The sequence below is a fragment of the Micromesistius poutassou genome (genome assembly GCF_964030765.1).
Source record: "Micromesistius poutassou genome assembly, chromosome: 2".
Lineage (NCBI taxonomy): Eukaryota > Metazoa > Chordata > Actinopteri > Gadiformes > Gadidae > Micromesistius > Micromesistius poutassou.
Window position 1 is genome coordinate 16,755,107 of NC_140272.1, and position 17,264 is coordinate 16,772,370.

The following is a 17,264-nucleotide window of genomic DNA, read 5'->3' on the forward strand; positions in this document are numbered from 1 at the left end:
GTAACGGAAACGGACAATCCACATTCGGACGTCCCTCCGCCGATGTAACTGAAAGTCCCGCCCTCCCTCTCTCTCGCCAGAACGGTCATTTGGAGCATCCTGTTCCAGGCGTTCCGTTGCGCGATGGGCTTGCCTGGGAATGAGGTACAAGTAAGTAAGGGATAAACACCTTGTCATACAGTCGGGATATAAGATCAAGATGGGAACACGCCTCACCTTCCATTGTCATTTACGCCAAGTGTTGATATTAGCCCGATAATGATGGACAGAGCATTCTCCATCGTTGTAGTCTCGAGACATTGACATGGTCAGCAGACAGGTCGTCCGCGTGGTGCTGATGCTGCAAGTCTCCCCTGCTTGGGAGGGGCATGACGTCACGGGAAAGACCGGGAGGAAGAAGCAACCGGGGAGTAAAGAAGAGGGGGGAGAAGAAGGGACGAAGGATATAGCGGGGGGTCATAAGGAAAATAACATGAATCCCGCACTTCACCGTACATGATTATAAATCATTACTAATGCTATGGTTTGTCTGTACACTGTAATGCGACCCTAAATGACGAGCCAATCGATAAGGTAATTATTTTCCCGTTTCATTCTGCACGCCTGCCTCCTTCTAACACCATTTGGTTGTGTATTCCCCCACATTGAAAAAATAATTGTCAAATTGAGTACACTATTATAGACAAGGAGTGGAATAGACAAACCCTACCACCGAACACCAATTTAGCTAGTATACCTTCATCACATAAAATGTGAGCGGAAAACCATCTGTGAGATAAATAGGCCAACATTTGGTTCATTGGGTGGACGGGGCTAACTGACATTTCGGTAGCTCTCCTTTGTGTGCTATATGATCGTTATCCATCATTTTCTTTAATGGAAACGGACCATGAGAACCATGCCGCATATTCCGTATTCAGCCATGCAAAAGCACGTGGGCTTTTGCGCACATCAAACATGCGCAGTGGTCACAGTGCAACCTGCCCACGAGGAGCGTCGTCGCCGCTGTCGGTCTGCTGCGTACTGCAGTGTCCTAAAAAACCGGTGTTCATGGGTCACGTGATTAGTATACATAAAACAATGTTTACATACATCCACGGAACCCAGATTATAAGAACACCGTGGGATGAGAGTGGACGCCGTCTGACACACAACACATCCTCAAGAGATGCCCTTGAGTCACGATGCATTTGTTTTTGTTTCATTGTTGTCATCAAAACATCTCCAACAGTCAACGTTTTGAGCGCTGCCGACAGCTGGGTTGAGAATGATGTCATCACCGGGCATGGGCACCCCCAGTGACCCCCTCTTGTCCAGCCCCCTGGGGCGGTCGAGTGCGGCTCACGAGTGCAGCATATGGAAGAGCACGCTCCCCAAAACGGCCAGCTTCCCCACGTCCACCACGCGCCACCTCAGCCACCGCGCCAACAACTTCCAAAGACACCCGAAGCACCGCAAACTGATCCGGCCGTCGCCGCCGCCGCCGCCCAACACGCCCTGTCCCCTGGGCCAGCTGGACCTCAGCGAGATCCCGCCCAGACGCACCTTCCCGGAGCTGCTCTTCAACGGCTGCGTGCTGTTTGGCATCGAGTTCAGCTACGCCATGGAGACGGCGTACGTCACGCCGGTGCTCCTTCAGATGGGGCTCCCCGACCAGTTCTACAGCCTGGTGTGGTTCATCAGCCCCATACTGGGTGAGTGAACACAGGCCAGGGTCAATGATCCACCTTTGTCTTTATCATTTTAAATGAGCCGTGTTCTGTAGCTGCTTATTTCAGTGGCAATTTTAACTCTATCCCATCTCTCTCTCTTGCTCTCTCTCTCTCTTTCTCTTTTTCTCTCGTTCTATCTTTCTCTCTCTCTCTCTCTCTCTCTTTCTCTTTTTCTCTCGTTCCATCTTTCTCTTTCTCTCTCTTTCTTTTTTTCTCTCGTTCTATCTTTCTCTCTCTCTCTCTTTCTCTTTTTCTCTCATTCCATCTTTCTCTCTCTCTCTCTCTCTCTTTTTCTCTCGTTCTCTCTCTCTCTCTCTCTCTCTTTCTCTTTTTCTCTCGTTCTCTCTCTCTCTCTCTCTCTCGCTTGAAGGCTTCCTGGTTCAGCCTTTCTTAGGAGCTTGGAGTGATCGCTGTACATCCCGGTTTGGTCGGAGGAGGCCATTCATCTTTGCATTGGCAATAGGTACACTGTCCTGGGAATGAGTTATCTGCTCCACTGTCACTCATCACCACTCAACTATACTACACTTTACCTCTTTAACTCTACTTCCTTTCTCCACTTAGGTGCTCTGCTGGGTCTAACTCTGGTACTCAATGGGCGGGACATTGGCAGTGCATTGGCCGACACAGCAACCAATCACAAGTGGGGTATCATCCTGACAATCTGCGGTGTTGTGCTGATGGACTTCAGTGCAGACTCCGCAGACAACCCCAGTCACGCCTACATGATGGACGTGTGCAGCCCAGAAGACCAGGATCGGGGTCTGAACATCCATGCATTGCTGGCAGGTTAGAAAACCCTATAGCATGCTTCCGTAAGGTTTAGGACAAAGGTTCTCAAAATGTATTTAGATATGGATATTAGACCAGAATACAGAGATTATACAATTTGTTCATCCTCCCCTCTTTTGTAACCTTGTTTGGCAAGTTATATTCATATTGATAACACTTTAAACTAGGCCTGGGCAATAAAACAATACATTATCGTATTGTGATAGACTTTTGATCAATATCAATATAAAACATGTTCAATATATATCGATAAGCGACTGAACCACCAAATCTATCAGCTAGATTTCGGTACCATACTTATTTACAATATTTTAGTGTTTTTCATTGTGGTATCGACATTGGAGTATTTAGTGTTTAAATCCAGCATGGTAATTCCTAGTCTTTTTAGGTCACTACAATTATCAACAGTATGATCCAAGTTATATCGTGACATGTCTTTCAGCCATATCGCCCAGGCATACTTTAAACCTTGTAGTTCAATTCTTTAGTTGTTTATGTTTTGGCATATCAGTTCCATCCAAATCAAATCATTGCAACTAACCTAACCTTTTGTATAGATACTTATGTGAACATAACCTGCTGACGGCCTGAACATGAACAATGAACCATAACATGGATCCCTTGAGCTCTTACAAAGCCTGCAACAAGCAACAGGCTTACAGACAGATAGCCTTCATTTGTAAATATGTCATGATTCGAGATTTGTTCTAATTGCATTTTAATGCTGTCCTTAATGCTGCCATGCAGGACTGGGAGGCGGGTTCGGATACATCGTGGGGGGCATCAACTGGGACAACACAGAGTTCGGAAGATCAATGGGAGGGCAGCTTCGGGTGGTGTACCTTTTCACCAGTGTTACCCTGGTCGTCGCCACGGTGATGACCCTGAACAGTATTCCAGAACGGCCGCTGCCAAAGAACCAGGCCTCCTCTGGTAAAAGCCACCTGAAGAGCCCCAGCCTCCCTCTTCCCCCCTCTCCTCCTGTCGCCCCTGGGGCAATGCCTGGGCTGGAGGAGGAGGAAGATGAGGGGGGGCTTTACGGGTACCAGTACACAGAGCACTTTACCCGCCACCGCGAACCCTTGGGTCAGTCTTGCAGTGCCAGCGCGCGCCTCTGCGAGGGCCTCGCCAGCCCCATTTCCCCCATGAGCCCCCTCACGCCCAAATACGGCAGCTTCATAAGCAGGGACGGCTCCCTCACAGGCATCAACGAGTTTGCCTCCTCCCTGGGAACCTCCTATATCGACAGTGTGCTCATAGACTGTTACGTAGGCCAGCAGAGCCCACAACCCGTGGACAGTGACGCAACAGCCCGGCCTTTGGCACCAGGGGACTCACCCCATCCTCAGGTGGCCGCGGGCCAGCTCGAGTCGAATGCCGGAGGGGGGTCTAAACTCCCCGTAGAGGCCAACCCAGCCGCCCCGCTGACCCAGCACGCAGTGGGACCTCAGACAGGAGAAGACGCTGCAGGGGCACCTCAAGGTGCGGCTGGATCGCATCGAGGCTCAAGTGCTGGCATCCTGAAACGTCCCCAGAGCCTTGCACTCATGAGTGATCTCATGGAAACGGAAGTTGTCGGTGTGGAGAACGGTCGCAGGAGGACGGTGACATTCAGCCAGCAGGTTTGCTTGTTTTTGTTTTCTTTCTTTTGTTGAGATGGCCTATTTACTTTCACATAGAAACAGCTGCAGTCGTTGATACATCGTCATAGATTCATACTTGATTCACTACTTGTTTTTTATGGGTGCACAGCATTGACTTTTGTTCTTTTTCTGGCAAATGAAGGTAGCAAACATATTGCTAAATGGGGTGCGCTATGAAAGCGACCTGGGTGAGAATGCGCAAGCCCAATCCCAGATGTCAATTAAGCTGTTGTGTGTGGCCATCTACAGGATGCCCCCCTCTCTGCGGAGCTTATGCACCAATCACTTTCTGGGTAAGAAGGACCCTTTCAGTTCACATTTTAAATGGTTCCTCCTTATTTAAATCCTCCTTTTGAATGACCTTCAAAGCTTCCTGTGTTGTTTGTACATGGATGGTACCTGTGTCTGTTTTAGGCTGGCTGTCCTTCGAGGGCATGCTGCTGTTCTACACTGACTTCATGGGGGAGGTGGTGTTTGAGGGGGACCCCAAAGCCCCCCATGACTCTGAGGCCTACCAGCGTTACAACGCTGGCGTCAGCATGGGCTGCTGGGGAATGTGCATCTATGCTTTTAGCGCGGCCTTCTACTCAGGTAAGCCTTTTGCACAATACACTAACTAGATCAGAGTAATTATGGGAGGGGTGGTTGATATATACTAAAGCATGAGTACTGGATAAAGACAATACGTTTATTAACAGAGATTTATCATACCACTTTGTTTATATTGGCTTTTTAGTCCTTCCTGTCGTTAAAGCTGTTAACCAGCTTTTTCTCTTGACTTGTTTTCCAGCCATACTGGAGAAGCTGGAGGAGCGCTTTTCCCTCCGATCTCTGTATTTCTTTGCCTACTTGGCATTTGGTCTGGGCACGGGCCTGGCCACTCTGTCCACCAACATCTATGTGATCCTCTCTTTGTGTGTCACATACGGGGTGCTGTTCTCCTCTCTATGCACGCTGCCTTACTCTCTGCTGTGTGAATACTACCAGAGTCCCCAGGTGGGTTAACAGACACACCATTTACTTCACCTGTACATTTCTGTCAATGATATTGAACTTTGTATTGTATATGCACTTGGCGTGTGTTTATTTCAAGCTATCTCATTGGTTGAAAAAATTATTTTATCTAGACCAATGAGATCGCTCAAAATATATTTTTTTTTCGCCTAATCAGATCGCTTGAAATAAATTGATTTTTTCGACCAATCAGATCGCTCAAAACAAATCACTTTTTTCGACCAATCAGATTGCTCAAAATAATAAAAGAATTTTGACTGATCAGATAGTTCCATATTAAAATGTATCGTCCCTGAATCGTATCGTAGCGCATGTATCTAGATAAGTATTGGATCGTCCTATAAAGGAGAGACCCCTAATATACGCCTACCTGCTTCTTAGTTTGTCAAGGTAACATGGTGGGATGTATAACTATTATTAAACCTCGTCACTGCACTACATATTTTGTTTGTTAGCATATCTCAGTATGCCTTCTCAACTGGTGCAGTGTCTACCTCCGTTGTCTAACTTCTACACAACTATGTTGTTATGTCCATAGTTTTGTGGCTCGTCTGAGGATGGGACCAGACGAGGGAAGGGGGTGGACATTTCTCTGCTCAGCTGCCAGTATTTCCTGGCTCAAATCCTGGTCTCGGTGGCGATGGGACCCCTGACCACGCTGGTGGGCGGGGCCCAGGGGGTGATGTACTTTTCAAGCCTGATGTCATTCGTGGGGTGTCTCTATTCCTCACTCTTCGTGGTGTATCATCTACCCCCACCTGAGGGTGAGCCTGCCGAAAGCGAGACCCAGCCTCTATTGGTGCACATTTAGAAATCGGTGTACGCTACACAAATTATTTTTCACACTTTTGATGCTTAATGTATCTTTTGCACAGCACTTATAGTCTTCACACGCTGCCACACACTGTACAGCACGATTACTTCATATTGACTCACTTAACTCAGAGCTAGACAGACAGACAGACATACATTGGCCTATTCTGTATTTCTATACATGACCGGTGTCCTTCATACAGTGTGTGTGCCCTTGCATTTCTTTCTCCTTAACGTTTCACTGAATGCAGAATGTGTGAATAGGATAGTGTTTTGTGTGTGTATGTGTGTCCGTGCGTGCATGTGTGAATTTATGTGTCCGCGTTTGTGTGTTCTGACTATATAATTCGTGTGTGATTGTTGTCTGATTTCTAACTGCTAAACCTTTCATCTCCCCTTACTTGTTTCTGTTTAGGATAGAAATGACTACCACATTTAACAAAAGCCTTTCTCTCTTTCCTTCTATTATTATTTGCCAAATGTCTGCATGAGCTAAATTATGCTTTCTCTAGGCCAATATAATTGGTTACATGGCCAAGAGAATGTCTAACTGCCTGTTTCTCTGAGCATATATTAGCATATAGCATTCACATAATTTAGTGACAGAATGTGCTACCAAATTCAGAACTTGCATTATGGTGCAAACACATGTAATATTTTGACACAGGCTCATAGAACTCTTAGTTTTTTTTTTTTTACATTCTTATGTATACACATTTTTGCTGGTGTACTCTTATTCGAGTCCTCAGCAGGGCTCTGATGTCATTTATATAATTAACGGACTCAAGCCATGAGGATTAAAATACAGTGAACATTGAAAAACACCCAAACACTCAGACTTGTGCAGTGCTGGTGCCTAGTCTCTGGGGCCCTCACAATAGCCATGAGCAGCACTGTGAGCTGCCCCTCTGCGGCTGGCCGTGGCGTTGTAATGACAGTGATTCTTGTCATTATCAGGAAGTGAAGTTGAAACTGGGGTGTGAATCAGCATTCAGTTGGAAACCAAACAGAGGAACCACAAAACTGATATGTTGACGGGCACTGAAGTTCACAGAAGATTCACGTGAACTATCGTTAACCTGGACGTTGGACAACACGAAGAAATGGGACTTTCGGGCGGGGGGGGGGGGGTCACGTTGTCAGCAGCAAGTGCTTAACCTGACCATAAGTGCATGCTGTAGGTTATAGGCTTGTCACTACACTACACCAAATGAAGCTTCTTCACAAGAAGCATCAGACATTAATACCTGATAGTCCCATCTTTCTCTGGGTGCCGATGACATCGGCGGGAAATAGCTCATCAAATGAAATAAGCTTGCACCTCATTGCTTCAACACTGTAATTACATATTTGCACAGTGGCTTAATTCAAGTGTGTAACTGAAACATCAGTTTCTTGTTTTCACCTTAGTCTTTTACGTTGAGCACCTACCTTCCCCATGCCAGTCATCCCAGACTGAGGAAGCCTCTGCAGACCATGACCTGCAGAACCGTTTGGGCACATGGCCCACATACCACGTTTCTATGGAAACAAATAAAGTGTTTTTGCTTGCTTATTTAAGCATATGAAGTATTTTACATTGTGTATTTTGATGCCAATTACTGCTTACTAGTCAATTATTGAAATGGCTTTCAGGGGTGAGATCAAACTAAAGAAAATTAATTTTGCTATCGAGAGCCTGTCTGTTATTCCACATTTCACCCTTCACGTTTTATTTGAAAGTCAATGATAAACCCCGTCTTACCCAAATCCATCCAGAAGGGGGAGCTAGAAGACCGACAGTCTCCACCTTTTCCGTCGGCCATTTAAGAACAAAAACATTAGATTTTTTATATTTAATAAACAAATGTCACATAAGATTGTGATCCAAAAAACGAAATGATCCAGCACATAAGTAAAAAGACAATTTATTTTTTTTGTAATCAGAATATACAAAGCAGTGGCTGAAGTAACCAAATGTCATTCTGATAAAGGCAGTATTTGACAACAGTTACTCAGCTAAACATAAACCAATAGAAAACCAGAAACAGTAATTGTAGATGATATGGTATAAACTTGGCGTGGAATGCATACAGAACAAACGACCAAAGTGTTAAGATTTAAGAGGGGTTAATTAACATTGCAAAAGCCTGCCTCTACAAAATAGGGTCAAGTAATCTTATGAGGCATAACAGAAAGATCCCTTAATGTATTTGTGCCATCTGTTATGTTAACAGGGCAGCCAGGTAAAGGATTAACTACTAGCAGCTCAACACAAAAAGAAGCCTTAACGCCAACTGTCTATTAGCCCCTGCTTAAAACTTATCTTTGGTCTTATAGTGAATCTGAGTCAACATGAGCCATGACGAAGAAAGCAACTGCCCATTAATGAATTAGCTGGTCTGCACTAAGAGTAGAGAATGTGCTTCAAAACATACTGATTTATAAAACTAAACTTATCATACGGCATGGCCCAATTTTTACAAGTTAAAAAAAAGAAAACATTCAATTTTTTTAGACCAATAAATAACATCTCATAAAAAAAAAAAGGAGTAGGGGCCACCAAGCTGAAAAACTCCAGTGCAAACATGGATACCGTGGGAACAAACAATACATCTCGCAGAAACAGAAAGCACATACTCTACAAAATGATGCCGACCAGGGCCCTTTAGGCAGCGCTGTAAACAAACATGGCAGAGGTTTAGGCCTCTACTTTTGCTTCTGCTTTTGAATCTCCATTTTCCTCAGTCTTCTGCTTTTTGGTCTCCACCTTTTCCTAAAATAAAGATGATAATTATTCAAACAAAAGTCCCATCTTAGCCACAAGATCGAGTTGAAAGACTGCATTGTTTTCCTAAGATACTGTGGAATTTAAAAGCTTGTACAAGCATGTCTGAACGAACCTCCTCCTCCTTCTCCTCCTCCTCTTCAGCGGCACGCTTCACAGGCTGTGCCTCAGCCTTCTCAGCAGGGGGAGCCTCCTCTGCCTTCCCTGTTCAAACAGACCCATCGCTTTGTGAATTACAGCACTACACACAGAGAGGTCACCCTACCAGCCTATTGAAGGTAACATTGAGGCCACCCTTGCCAACAGAATTGGAAATAATTGCAAATGGGACGAACAAACACAAAAAAAGTGTAGGATCCAGAGTCAATTTCTGTTTTTGTTTTTTTACAACATACCGTTGCCATTTTCATGCTTTTCCTCAGCTACCTCCTTGGCAGCTTCTTCACTGTGATCAGCACCATTCTGAACGAAAGGAGGAATATTTATCATCAGCATAATGGATAACAAAAAACATATCTTCCAACAATTGTATCCACAATGAACTTAAAATCTTTTTAGAATAAAAGTATTACTTAAGGGAAGATCAGCAGGTCTAGGTTGTGAATGTGCCAAGCACAGCAGTTGCTTCTGAACCAAGGATTTGATTGGCTTTTGTACAACCGATTTCACTGCTAAACATTCCCTTACTTGTATTCAATTAAGCGAAAAGGCACCATCCTGATTGGTGTATGCCTTTGTGGTCGCTTTGTCAAAAAACGTATCATGCAAAAATGCAAGTCCTTTGTTTAGGTCTTACGGCCATGGAAATGCTTTATGGATCTTTGACAGGGTAAAAGTCCTAGAAAAGTCGACGTCCAAAGCTTAGTAACGAGCAGCTGTGCCGCTTCACAACCCAAACAAAGCGCCGTGGGATAGCAAAGGCTGATGAGCAGCTGAATGGAGGCGGGACTAGCGACACCTGCACGATGGTGGTGCTAAGACAAAAGGCCATGAGGCTTGTTAAGGAGCCTGTGCCTCCACTCACTGTGCCATTGGCAGGTGCGTCCCCACTGCCGTTCTCTTTCTTTTCTTTCTTATCTTCTTGCACTTCCACCTCGACTTCTTTCTTCTCTTTCAGCTCCTGGAAACAATGCCACCGTTATCACTTTGTACATTTGTCACCGCCAACTGCGATTTTTGCCGACTACCAATCGCCCCACCAAAAAAAAGAAAGTCTTTTCAAATTGTTGGGACTTTAAAATATTAAAACCCCATCATTTTTGGGCCGTGTGGAGCTCGTGCGGTGGCTGCTGGTGGTAAAGCGGCTTCCCGCCCACAGTGGCACCGCTCCACCAGCTGTGTCGTCGCTTTGTGTGCCCATCAACCAACGTTTGGATCGAACGCTGCTCAGATATCCATTTCATCAACTCCCAAATGTACCATGTTGATTTATTAACAAGGCTGATTACGACGATTAAAAATTGACGTTAAAATGGGTACTTAAATTAACGTTAAGTGACGAGTTCCTGATTCAGGCTGCATGCAAACGCCGACTGCCAACCTCGTTTAAGGGCTACCGTTATCAATTAAGCTATCAATGTAAAAAAAAAGTACTTTTCAAAAGCTAACCCTAGTTAGTTCGACTAGTTAATGTAGAATATTCACCCTACCTTTGCAGTAACCTCTGTGGTTGGTGCCTTCTTCTCTACTGCTGTATCAGCCATTGTTGATTTAGGAATTAAATTAACGTTGAATACGTTATTTCTTCGGTCGGATTAATTTGGCGTTTTGACCCCGTATGAGTTTCTCTTACGAGGCAGAGAGAGAAATGGTGATGACCAACCTCTTCTTTTCTGTTGAATTCTCTGCAAATCGACTTGGAGGATACCGCAGGTCCTTGTTGAGTACGATTGGACGTTGCCTAGAATACGCTCTCTCCATTGGACAGATTCATTGTCAATCCGTTTAAAACATCCCGCCCCGTAAGCGCCGCCCAGCTCTCTTTTTTTTTGATTGGTCCTCGCGCTTCACCACTATTCATAACGTTTATTTATATATTTATTGCGACCGAACAGTTAGTTCTTGATTTGTAATACACATTTACGATTCTTGATTTTTTTCTATCGATATTTTAAAATATACCAACAACCAAATTAGTAAATGTGCATTCGATACGTCTCTGCAACTAGTTAGAGCACACGACGGCATCCTTTGTCTTGACTTGCCTCCTGCCTTTTTCTGAGGAGATGCAGAAAATTGGAGGTAAAACTGAATGATGTATATATTATAGGAAACCACGTTCATACATCCATACACGTTCATAAAGTATTGCTATTTCAAAGGAGGGAAATACAAATGCTATTAAAACGGAAATATCGATTAAAGAATAAGCTTTCACTTTCAAAAAGCGAAAGTTAATTTACCAATGCAATGTGTATGCAACATCTAGGCCTACAAACTGAACTGTGAGACTCACAAGCACCTCCAATATCGAGCTGATTAAGATGTAGTTTACGGAGCCTAAATAATAACCTTTTATTTATTTGTAAGATAATTTATTGTTCTAACATATTGCTTTACAAGAGTATTGAAATAATTTCCACTAAAAGTGTATGCATGTGGATATATGCACTGTGGCACTGTGTCAGCACTATGTAGTTTTGAACATTAAAGTTAGTATTTTGAGAATATGTTAGGTATCAGTAATTTGGATGATTATGAAACAATAGACTGCTGTTTTTGTTTGTTTAAAGATGTTTTGCAGAAATGGTTAAACTAATGATAGTCTACAAACAAAAGACTACAACTAATAGCTTGCCCATGCACTTTGGCCTTAAACATGCAATCAGTGAATTACATACTTGTGCTAGGAACTATGCAACACTATATCTTATTCTTTCTAATAGGGGGAAATCCCTCTTGCCTACCCATCTCCAGGGAGGCCAGAGCAAAGGCCCAGTGGTGCCATGGATCTGCTTGGGATAGCATTCATGTACTCAGTCAGACATCCACAGTTACTTTGCAAGGCACCTCTTCCCACCCATGACATGTATCATTTATCATGTATGGTCCACTTTCCTGCATTAAACCATTCAAACTATTAAAACTCAATGTTGCAATGTTGTATCTGTGGATTTTATAGTAAATCAATCCTGTACAATAATGGTAAATGATAACGTGTTCCATGATTATCCACAAAAACATCTGCCCATGGTAATTTAGACATACAGTTGAATCTGTACAGTTATCTTTAAAGTCATAACCAAAGTCTGTTAGGTTTACACAATAGGGGAGGTAAAGTAAGGTTGCACAACCTACTTACTCATCAAAGTGTAAAGGGAGTGGCTACACATAACTGTGAGAATTGTTCAGGTTCTGTTTTCTACACTCACCTGAAGGGAATCATGTTACATTCAGGGTAAGATTTGACAAATGATTGTTCTCAATGTGAGAACACATTCACAAGTCTTAAGGGTTTTCGCCTCCAGGACACCGTTTTATCTACAGCCAATTCATCACTGCATGCAGCACATTGAAGTAAAAAAATATATATAATTCCATATAGTTAAACCAAGCATATATCTGCTCAATCCACACTAACAAAAAAGGACTCAAGCCCAACCGCTTGGATCATGATCTTCTCCATGGCACCCAAGAATACCAATGGATGTTGAAGGCACTCAAACCTCAAACCTGTTCATCCATGTTCAACTCAATTATAATTGCTGAGTGTAAATGCATGCCGAGATTTAAAAGAAAAGAGTGTGTGCCAGTGTGGGTTTTGAATGGTTGTTTCTTCAGTTTCCTTAGTGGAGAGGAAAACAACAAATTCTTCACCATAATACATGTTTCTATTTTAAACATGTGAGTGTGTGACGTGGTAATTAGCACCACATCTTCTTAAAATGTATTTTTGGATCCTTGCCCTGATGATGAAAGATCAAAACGGATGATAAACCTTTTCAATCGATGTTAATCAATGTACATTGTGATGATATACATGACGAAGCCAATGAAAGGCAAGAGTTTCGTTGCTGGGTCTTGTTTGAGCATTGCTCAGAGTCACAACAGCCTTTTATTTGGGAAATGAAGACCATGTGGGCACCGCAAAGCTGAGAGGCAGACGTCTGCACTGTAATGGCCACAGTGTGCACACAACCAAAATCCATGGGAGGAAAAGTCAAGAGCCTAAAAAACAGCAGACAACATTACTCATTGCCTTTCTGTAACTGGAAAATGGGAGCAATCAGAGAGGGGGAGTGTTCGTGAGATCATTTCCTGTCCCCTCCCCTCTTTGTTTGACTACAAACTGACCATGTTTCCATTTGCCTCAAAACTATTTTAGAAGAAGAAAATCGTTTTGTGAAGTGCATGGGAAATAAATGATCGAACACATAATAAAACAGAATCCACTAAATACAGTTTCATGCTAAAATGTCTCTCATTGCTCATTCGCTATGATTTTTATCATCAAATGTACCCTCTCTGGGAGTTGTGGAGCTATTTTTAGCTTTGTTATGGTTCTGCAGAGACCAACATGGCAGAGAACATAAACTCTTTGTGCTTGAAAGTAAAAAAAAAGTTCAATAACTGGCAGCATTTCGCCATAAATTTCCATAGTCTTAAGCAAACTTTAAGACGGAGCTGAAGGCACGGTTTAGTTCTCTGCGCTAACCACTCTAATGCTAAAAGGCAGTAAATAGAGCAGGTTAATTCTAACAGGACAAAGAACTGGTCCTTACTTGTGGAATGTGTCGGGGGAGTTGAGCAGAGAAGACCATCAAAGAGCAGAGGTTGAGATTAGGCCGGGGGAAGGGACCCCATAATTGGAGAAATCAGTGGGGGCCAACTAAGTTCCTTTGTTTTGAACAGCGGTGTTCTGCATGCTCTGTCTGCCTTTCTCGCGGTTCAAGAACATAGGGCCAACATAAGTTGACTTCTCTCAGCGACTTGACACAAGCATTGAAGTGCACGCATGCTTACATGTTTACATTAATAATGCAATAGCATTTTGTGAAATGGACCGATGCATTGGGATATGATAGCTATTCCTGAAATAACTAGCCAATATAATTATAGCACCGCCCCCTGTGTTTCTTAATTTCCCCAATTTGTGTTAATATCATAGTGGTTATAATAGAACATTCAACTATGTCTTAGTACACTAATTTAACCAATTGGTAAAAAATGGTCTGAAATTATACTATTAACCAGCAAAATATTCATACTGCACACACAGAAGATCTTCTGTGTGATTCGGAATGCTTTAATGTAACCACAATTTATGATAAAAGGAATTATCTACTTGAGCCTTGGAATAATCATCTTTTTAATGCTACCTTGGCTAGCATCAGGTGTAGCCACTGCTTTTATTGTCAAATGTAATTAAAATATATTTTTTGTATTATTATATGATAAGTAATAAAAGCCTTAAAGCTTTTTACATATAAAAGTTTATTATTTTTATTATTTTCTCGTCTGTCTCAGCTCCATTACTTTGAAGTTAGTGTATTTCAAGCCATTACTCTTTGCACAACTTATTTATACTTTGACTGTCACCATTATAGTGCTTACCGCACAAAAGCACTGAGAATAATCTTTTTGTTCATCTCTGCTTCGACTTCCATCCATCTGAAATTTGTAATGTCAGCATAACATGTTGTCAATTACGTCCAACTGATCATTGTCAGTTAACTTGTTATTGAAAAACAGTAATTAAAGCTTGAGTTATTAAAAAAATAATAAAATAATGAAATATACATAATCTTGTTATTTACTGCACTTAATTGACTATGTAGATGTAATTAAGAGGGTTGCAGTGGAATGCAACTTGAATATAACTTGCTTCGCATGTTATTTATTTCACCTCTAAACTCCTCCTCCACCAAAGTCTTGCCAGAAGAAAGTGGAAATTTCCAGTAATACGTGGGGCTTCTTTGGGACTCCACCCCCTCTTATGTTTCCCGCCTTTTACTCTACCTGTCTATATTGAAAGTTCCCCCAAGACAAAGAAGCATAGTCCAGTGGCTTCTTCCTGAACCATTCAATTTACCTTTGTGAAAAAGGTTCTTACAAGGTTTTGATTCTCACATTACTTTTATTTGTCCCTTAGAAACCACATTTTGTTTACAAGACATGACAGCAATGAACTTTGATTTGAAGACGTTTGATTAGGTTGAGAGCAGTTGATGACTTTCTGCTAAAGGTTATAGTCGGATTGAGAAACTCTTTATTATAGCGTACATATCATTGTGGCTGCTCCTAGTTGTCATTTAAGCTGTGGTTTGGATCCTTCTGAATTAGGTAAAATAAACCATTTGTGTACTCTCCTGGTTACAGAGTATCCAGATAATCCGATGAGTGCAGAGCAAACATGACATTGGCTCTTATGACTAATTATGGACAAGGGTTGATATGAGATCACACAGCAGATGGTAGATTTGCATTTCCCCAGCTGGTCTGAGGTTCTGGCTTGTGCTTTGGATTAGAGATACCCAAAATGTGTTGAACAATGACATACGTCAAATTAATATATACAAATGCACCCCAAGCTTTGAAGAAGAAGACGAAGACGTCCTTGTCCTACGAGAGATGCAAAACGGTCTGACCGATCGTGTCGTCTCCATGTAAGTGCGTGGCCTATTCTGTGTTTTAAAGACTCTCTCCTCATCTGCTACACACAAAGATGGAGTGGTGGTGTCGGGCCCGGTGCGGAGCAGGGAGATGTTGTAGATGGGGGTCCACGTCAAGCAGCAGGACAGCTGGAGTGGAGAACCTGCAGTGTGCTGATGGTTGGAGGCACACTGACCTTAGTGCCATTGTAAAGCACCAACAAAGCGCCATCTGCACAGCAACCACAGCTGAGATGAGGGACTCACACACACACACACACACACACACACACACACACACACACACACACACACACACACACACACAGACACAGACACAGCCCACAAGGGAATAGGGTGGGGGAGGGAAAGAAACGGGGGGACCTGGAGAGTGTAAGAAAAGATAAACAACAAATTAAGGGAGGGGGGCAGAGGGAGTTGAGAGAAAACCCAGTAAAATCCTCAAATGTATCAATTATGGAATTACAACATGTATTTTTGACTGTTGTCCCTTTTAACAGTAAAGGGTTTTACAGAAGTGCTTATTTCATTTTAAGCTGTTCAGAAAGGAAGTGAGTGAAACACGGACAGGATCTCACTGCTAGTGGTTAATAGTGGCTCCCCTAATCGTTTGAAAGCACATTTCCTGTCTGCTACGAGGCGAGGTGAAGTTTACAGAGGGTTGGCCGTTACAAGGCTAATGTTTAACCCTGACTCGCACCTCAAACCAGCCTCATTTTGGAGGGATTCAGAACGGAGAATGCTGTGTTTCCATCTTTGAATTAAGTGATATCCATATAACCCTTTCTCTCTTACACCCTTAAACCCTATCAGGTATCACAGAGGTTTTGGAAACAACATACACATTTTGAAGGTCAGAGGATATAAAAGGATATAAAAAATGCCTTATCGGTTTTCTACACTATGGTTTAGTTTTAAATACTATCAATATTAAAACTGACTTTGGGGAGGTAGGATGGGGGTCCATTTCTGATTTGTGTGAGGATCCTTTTTAAGAAAGGGACATGAGGTGCAATACTGAGGATATGACCTGGGGGTCCTAAATTCTCGTAAGAGCTCTGAAAGCATCTGTTTCAAAATGGTGCGAATGAGGACAAAATGGTGTCAGCAACATCTGTAAAAATCTGAAATGATCCACAGGTACAAGAGCTATGAAATGGCATTGCTTAGCAACAGCAGGAAAAAAATGTAGTCTGTGTGGCAACAGAGAAACCACTCATGTTGCCACCCAGTGGTGGACTTATAGTACCGGCTGGTTTAGCTTTCAGAAATAAACATATAGATTTAAATAAAAAGCTAAAGCTTTAAATATAACTAAAGCTGTCATATAAAGCTAGACTAAAAAAAACAAAGGTAGATTTGTCATGGGGAAAAGGAGATGTTGCCTTCTCTCTCAAGGTTTGAAAATAAATACTACAGCCTGATTGGTTGAAAAAATGTTCCAGACCTCACAGACGGGTGGTTGCCTAGCAACTTGCATTGGTAGGTGTGGGAGGGGTATGCAGAGGGAGGTAGCATTCTGGATACTGGGTGCAGGCAGACTAGGGAATTACCTGGCAAGACTCCCAAATAAACAAGAGAGAGAGAGAGAGAGAGAGAGAGAGAGAGAGAGAGAGAGAGAGAGAGAGAGAGAGAGAGAGAGAGAGAGAGAGAGAGAGAGAGAGAGGGGGTGACAAATAGGGAGGGAGAAAGAAGGAGTAAGTGTGTGAAAGAGATAGGGACTTGCTACAAAGTAAAGATAACAATCTAGCCTGAGATTTGTCGAAGTGCATGCTAGAGCTAAGAGCCGTCTGGGAGAACATAGGCCTTGGACACACACGTAGGTAATCAGGGTAGCAGCGAATGCATTTATGGAACAGCTAATGGAGGGTGTGCACCCTCTCAAAGAGGAGAGAGAGCAGGATGGAGCCAC

General features: G+C 42.9%; 2 protein-coding genes across 2 annotated transcripts; one reads left to right on the forward strand and one right to left on the reverse strand.

Moving 5' to 3' along the window:
- Window positions 1-1,267: 1,267 nt before the first annotated feature.
- Window positions 1,268-5,972, forward strand: slc45a1 (solute carrier family 45 member 1; the record flags this gene model as incomplete). Its single annotated transcript, XM_084463936.1, has 8 exons — window positions 1,268-1,694; window positions 2,083-2,175; window positions 2,277-2,501; window positions 3,252-4,126; window positions 4,290-4,440; window positions 4,562-4,738; window positions 4,938-5,143; window positions 5,700-5,972. 8 exons carry the CDS (start codon window positions 1,268-1,270, stop codon window positions 5,970-5,972), a joined length of 2,427 nt encoding a protein of 808 aa, XP_084320062.1.
- A 1,893-nt stretch (window positions 5,973-7,865) lies between these two features.
- Window positions 7,866-10,581, reverse strand: LOC311339434 (uncharacterized protein). Its single transcript, XM_084464825.1, has 5 exons — window positions 10,391-10,581; window positions 9,766-9,861; window positions 9,137-9,203; window positions 8,857-8,945; window positions 7,866-8,729 (listed from the first exon to the last, which is right to left on the reverse strand). Exons 1-5 carry the CDS (start codon window positions 10,442-10,444, stop codon window positions 8,655-8,657), a joined length of 381 nt encoding a protein of 126 aa, XP_084320951.1. The 5' UTR covers window positions 10,445-10,581; the 3' UTR covers window positions 7,866-8,654.
- Between the last annotated feature and the right edge of the window lie 6,683 nt (window positions 10,582-17,264).

Excerpts from the sequence above, each read along its gene's own strand:
- LOC311339434 (XM_084464825.1), bottom strand. The coding sequence starts at position 10,444 with ATGGCTGATACAGCAGTAGAGAAGAAGGCACCAACCACAGAGGTTACT. Across the intron at positions 9,862-10,390 it reads CCACAGAGGTTACTGCAAAG|GAGCTGAAAGAGAAGAAAGA; the intron begins GTAGGGTGAATA and ends CATTGTTTCCAG. Across the intron at positions 8,946-9,136 it reads AAAGCATGAAAATGGCAACG|GGAAGGCAGAGGAGGCTCCC; the intron begins GTATGTTGTAAA and ends CTGTTTGAACAG.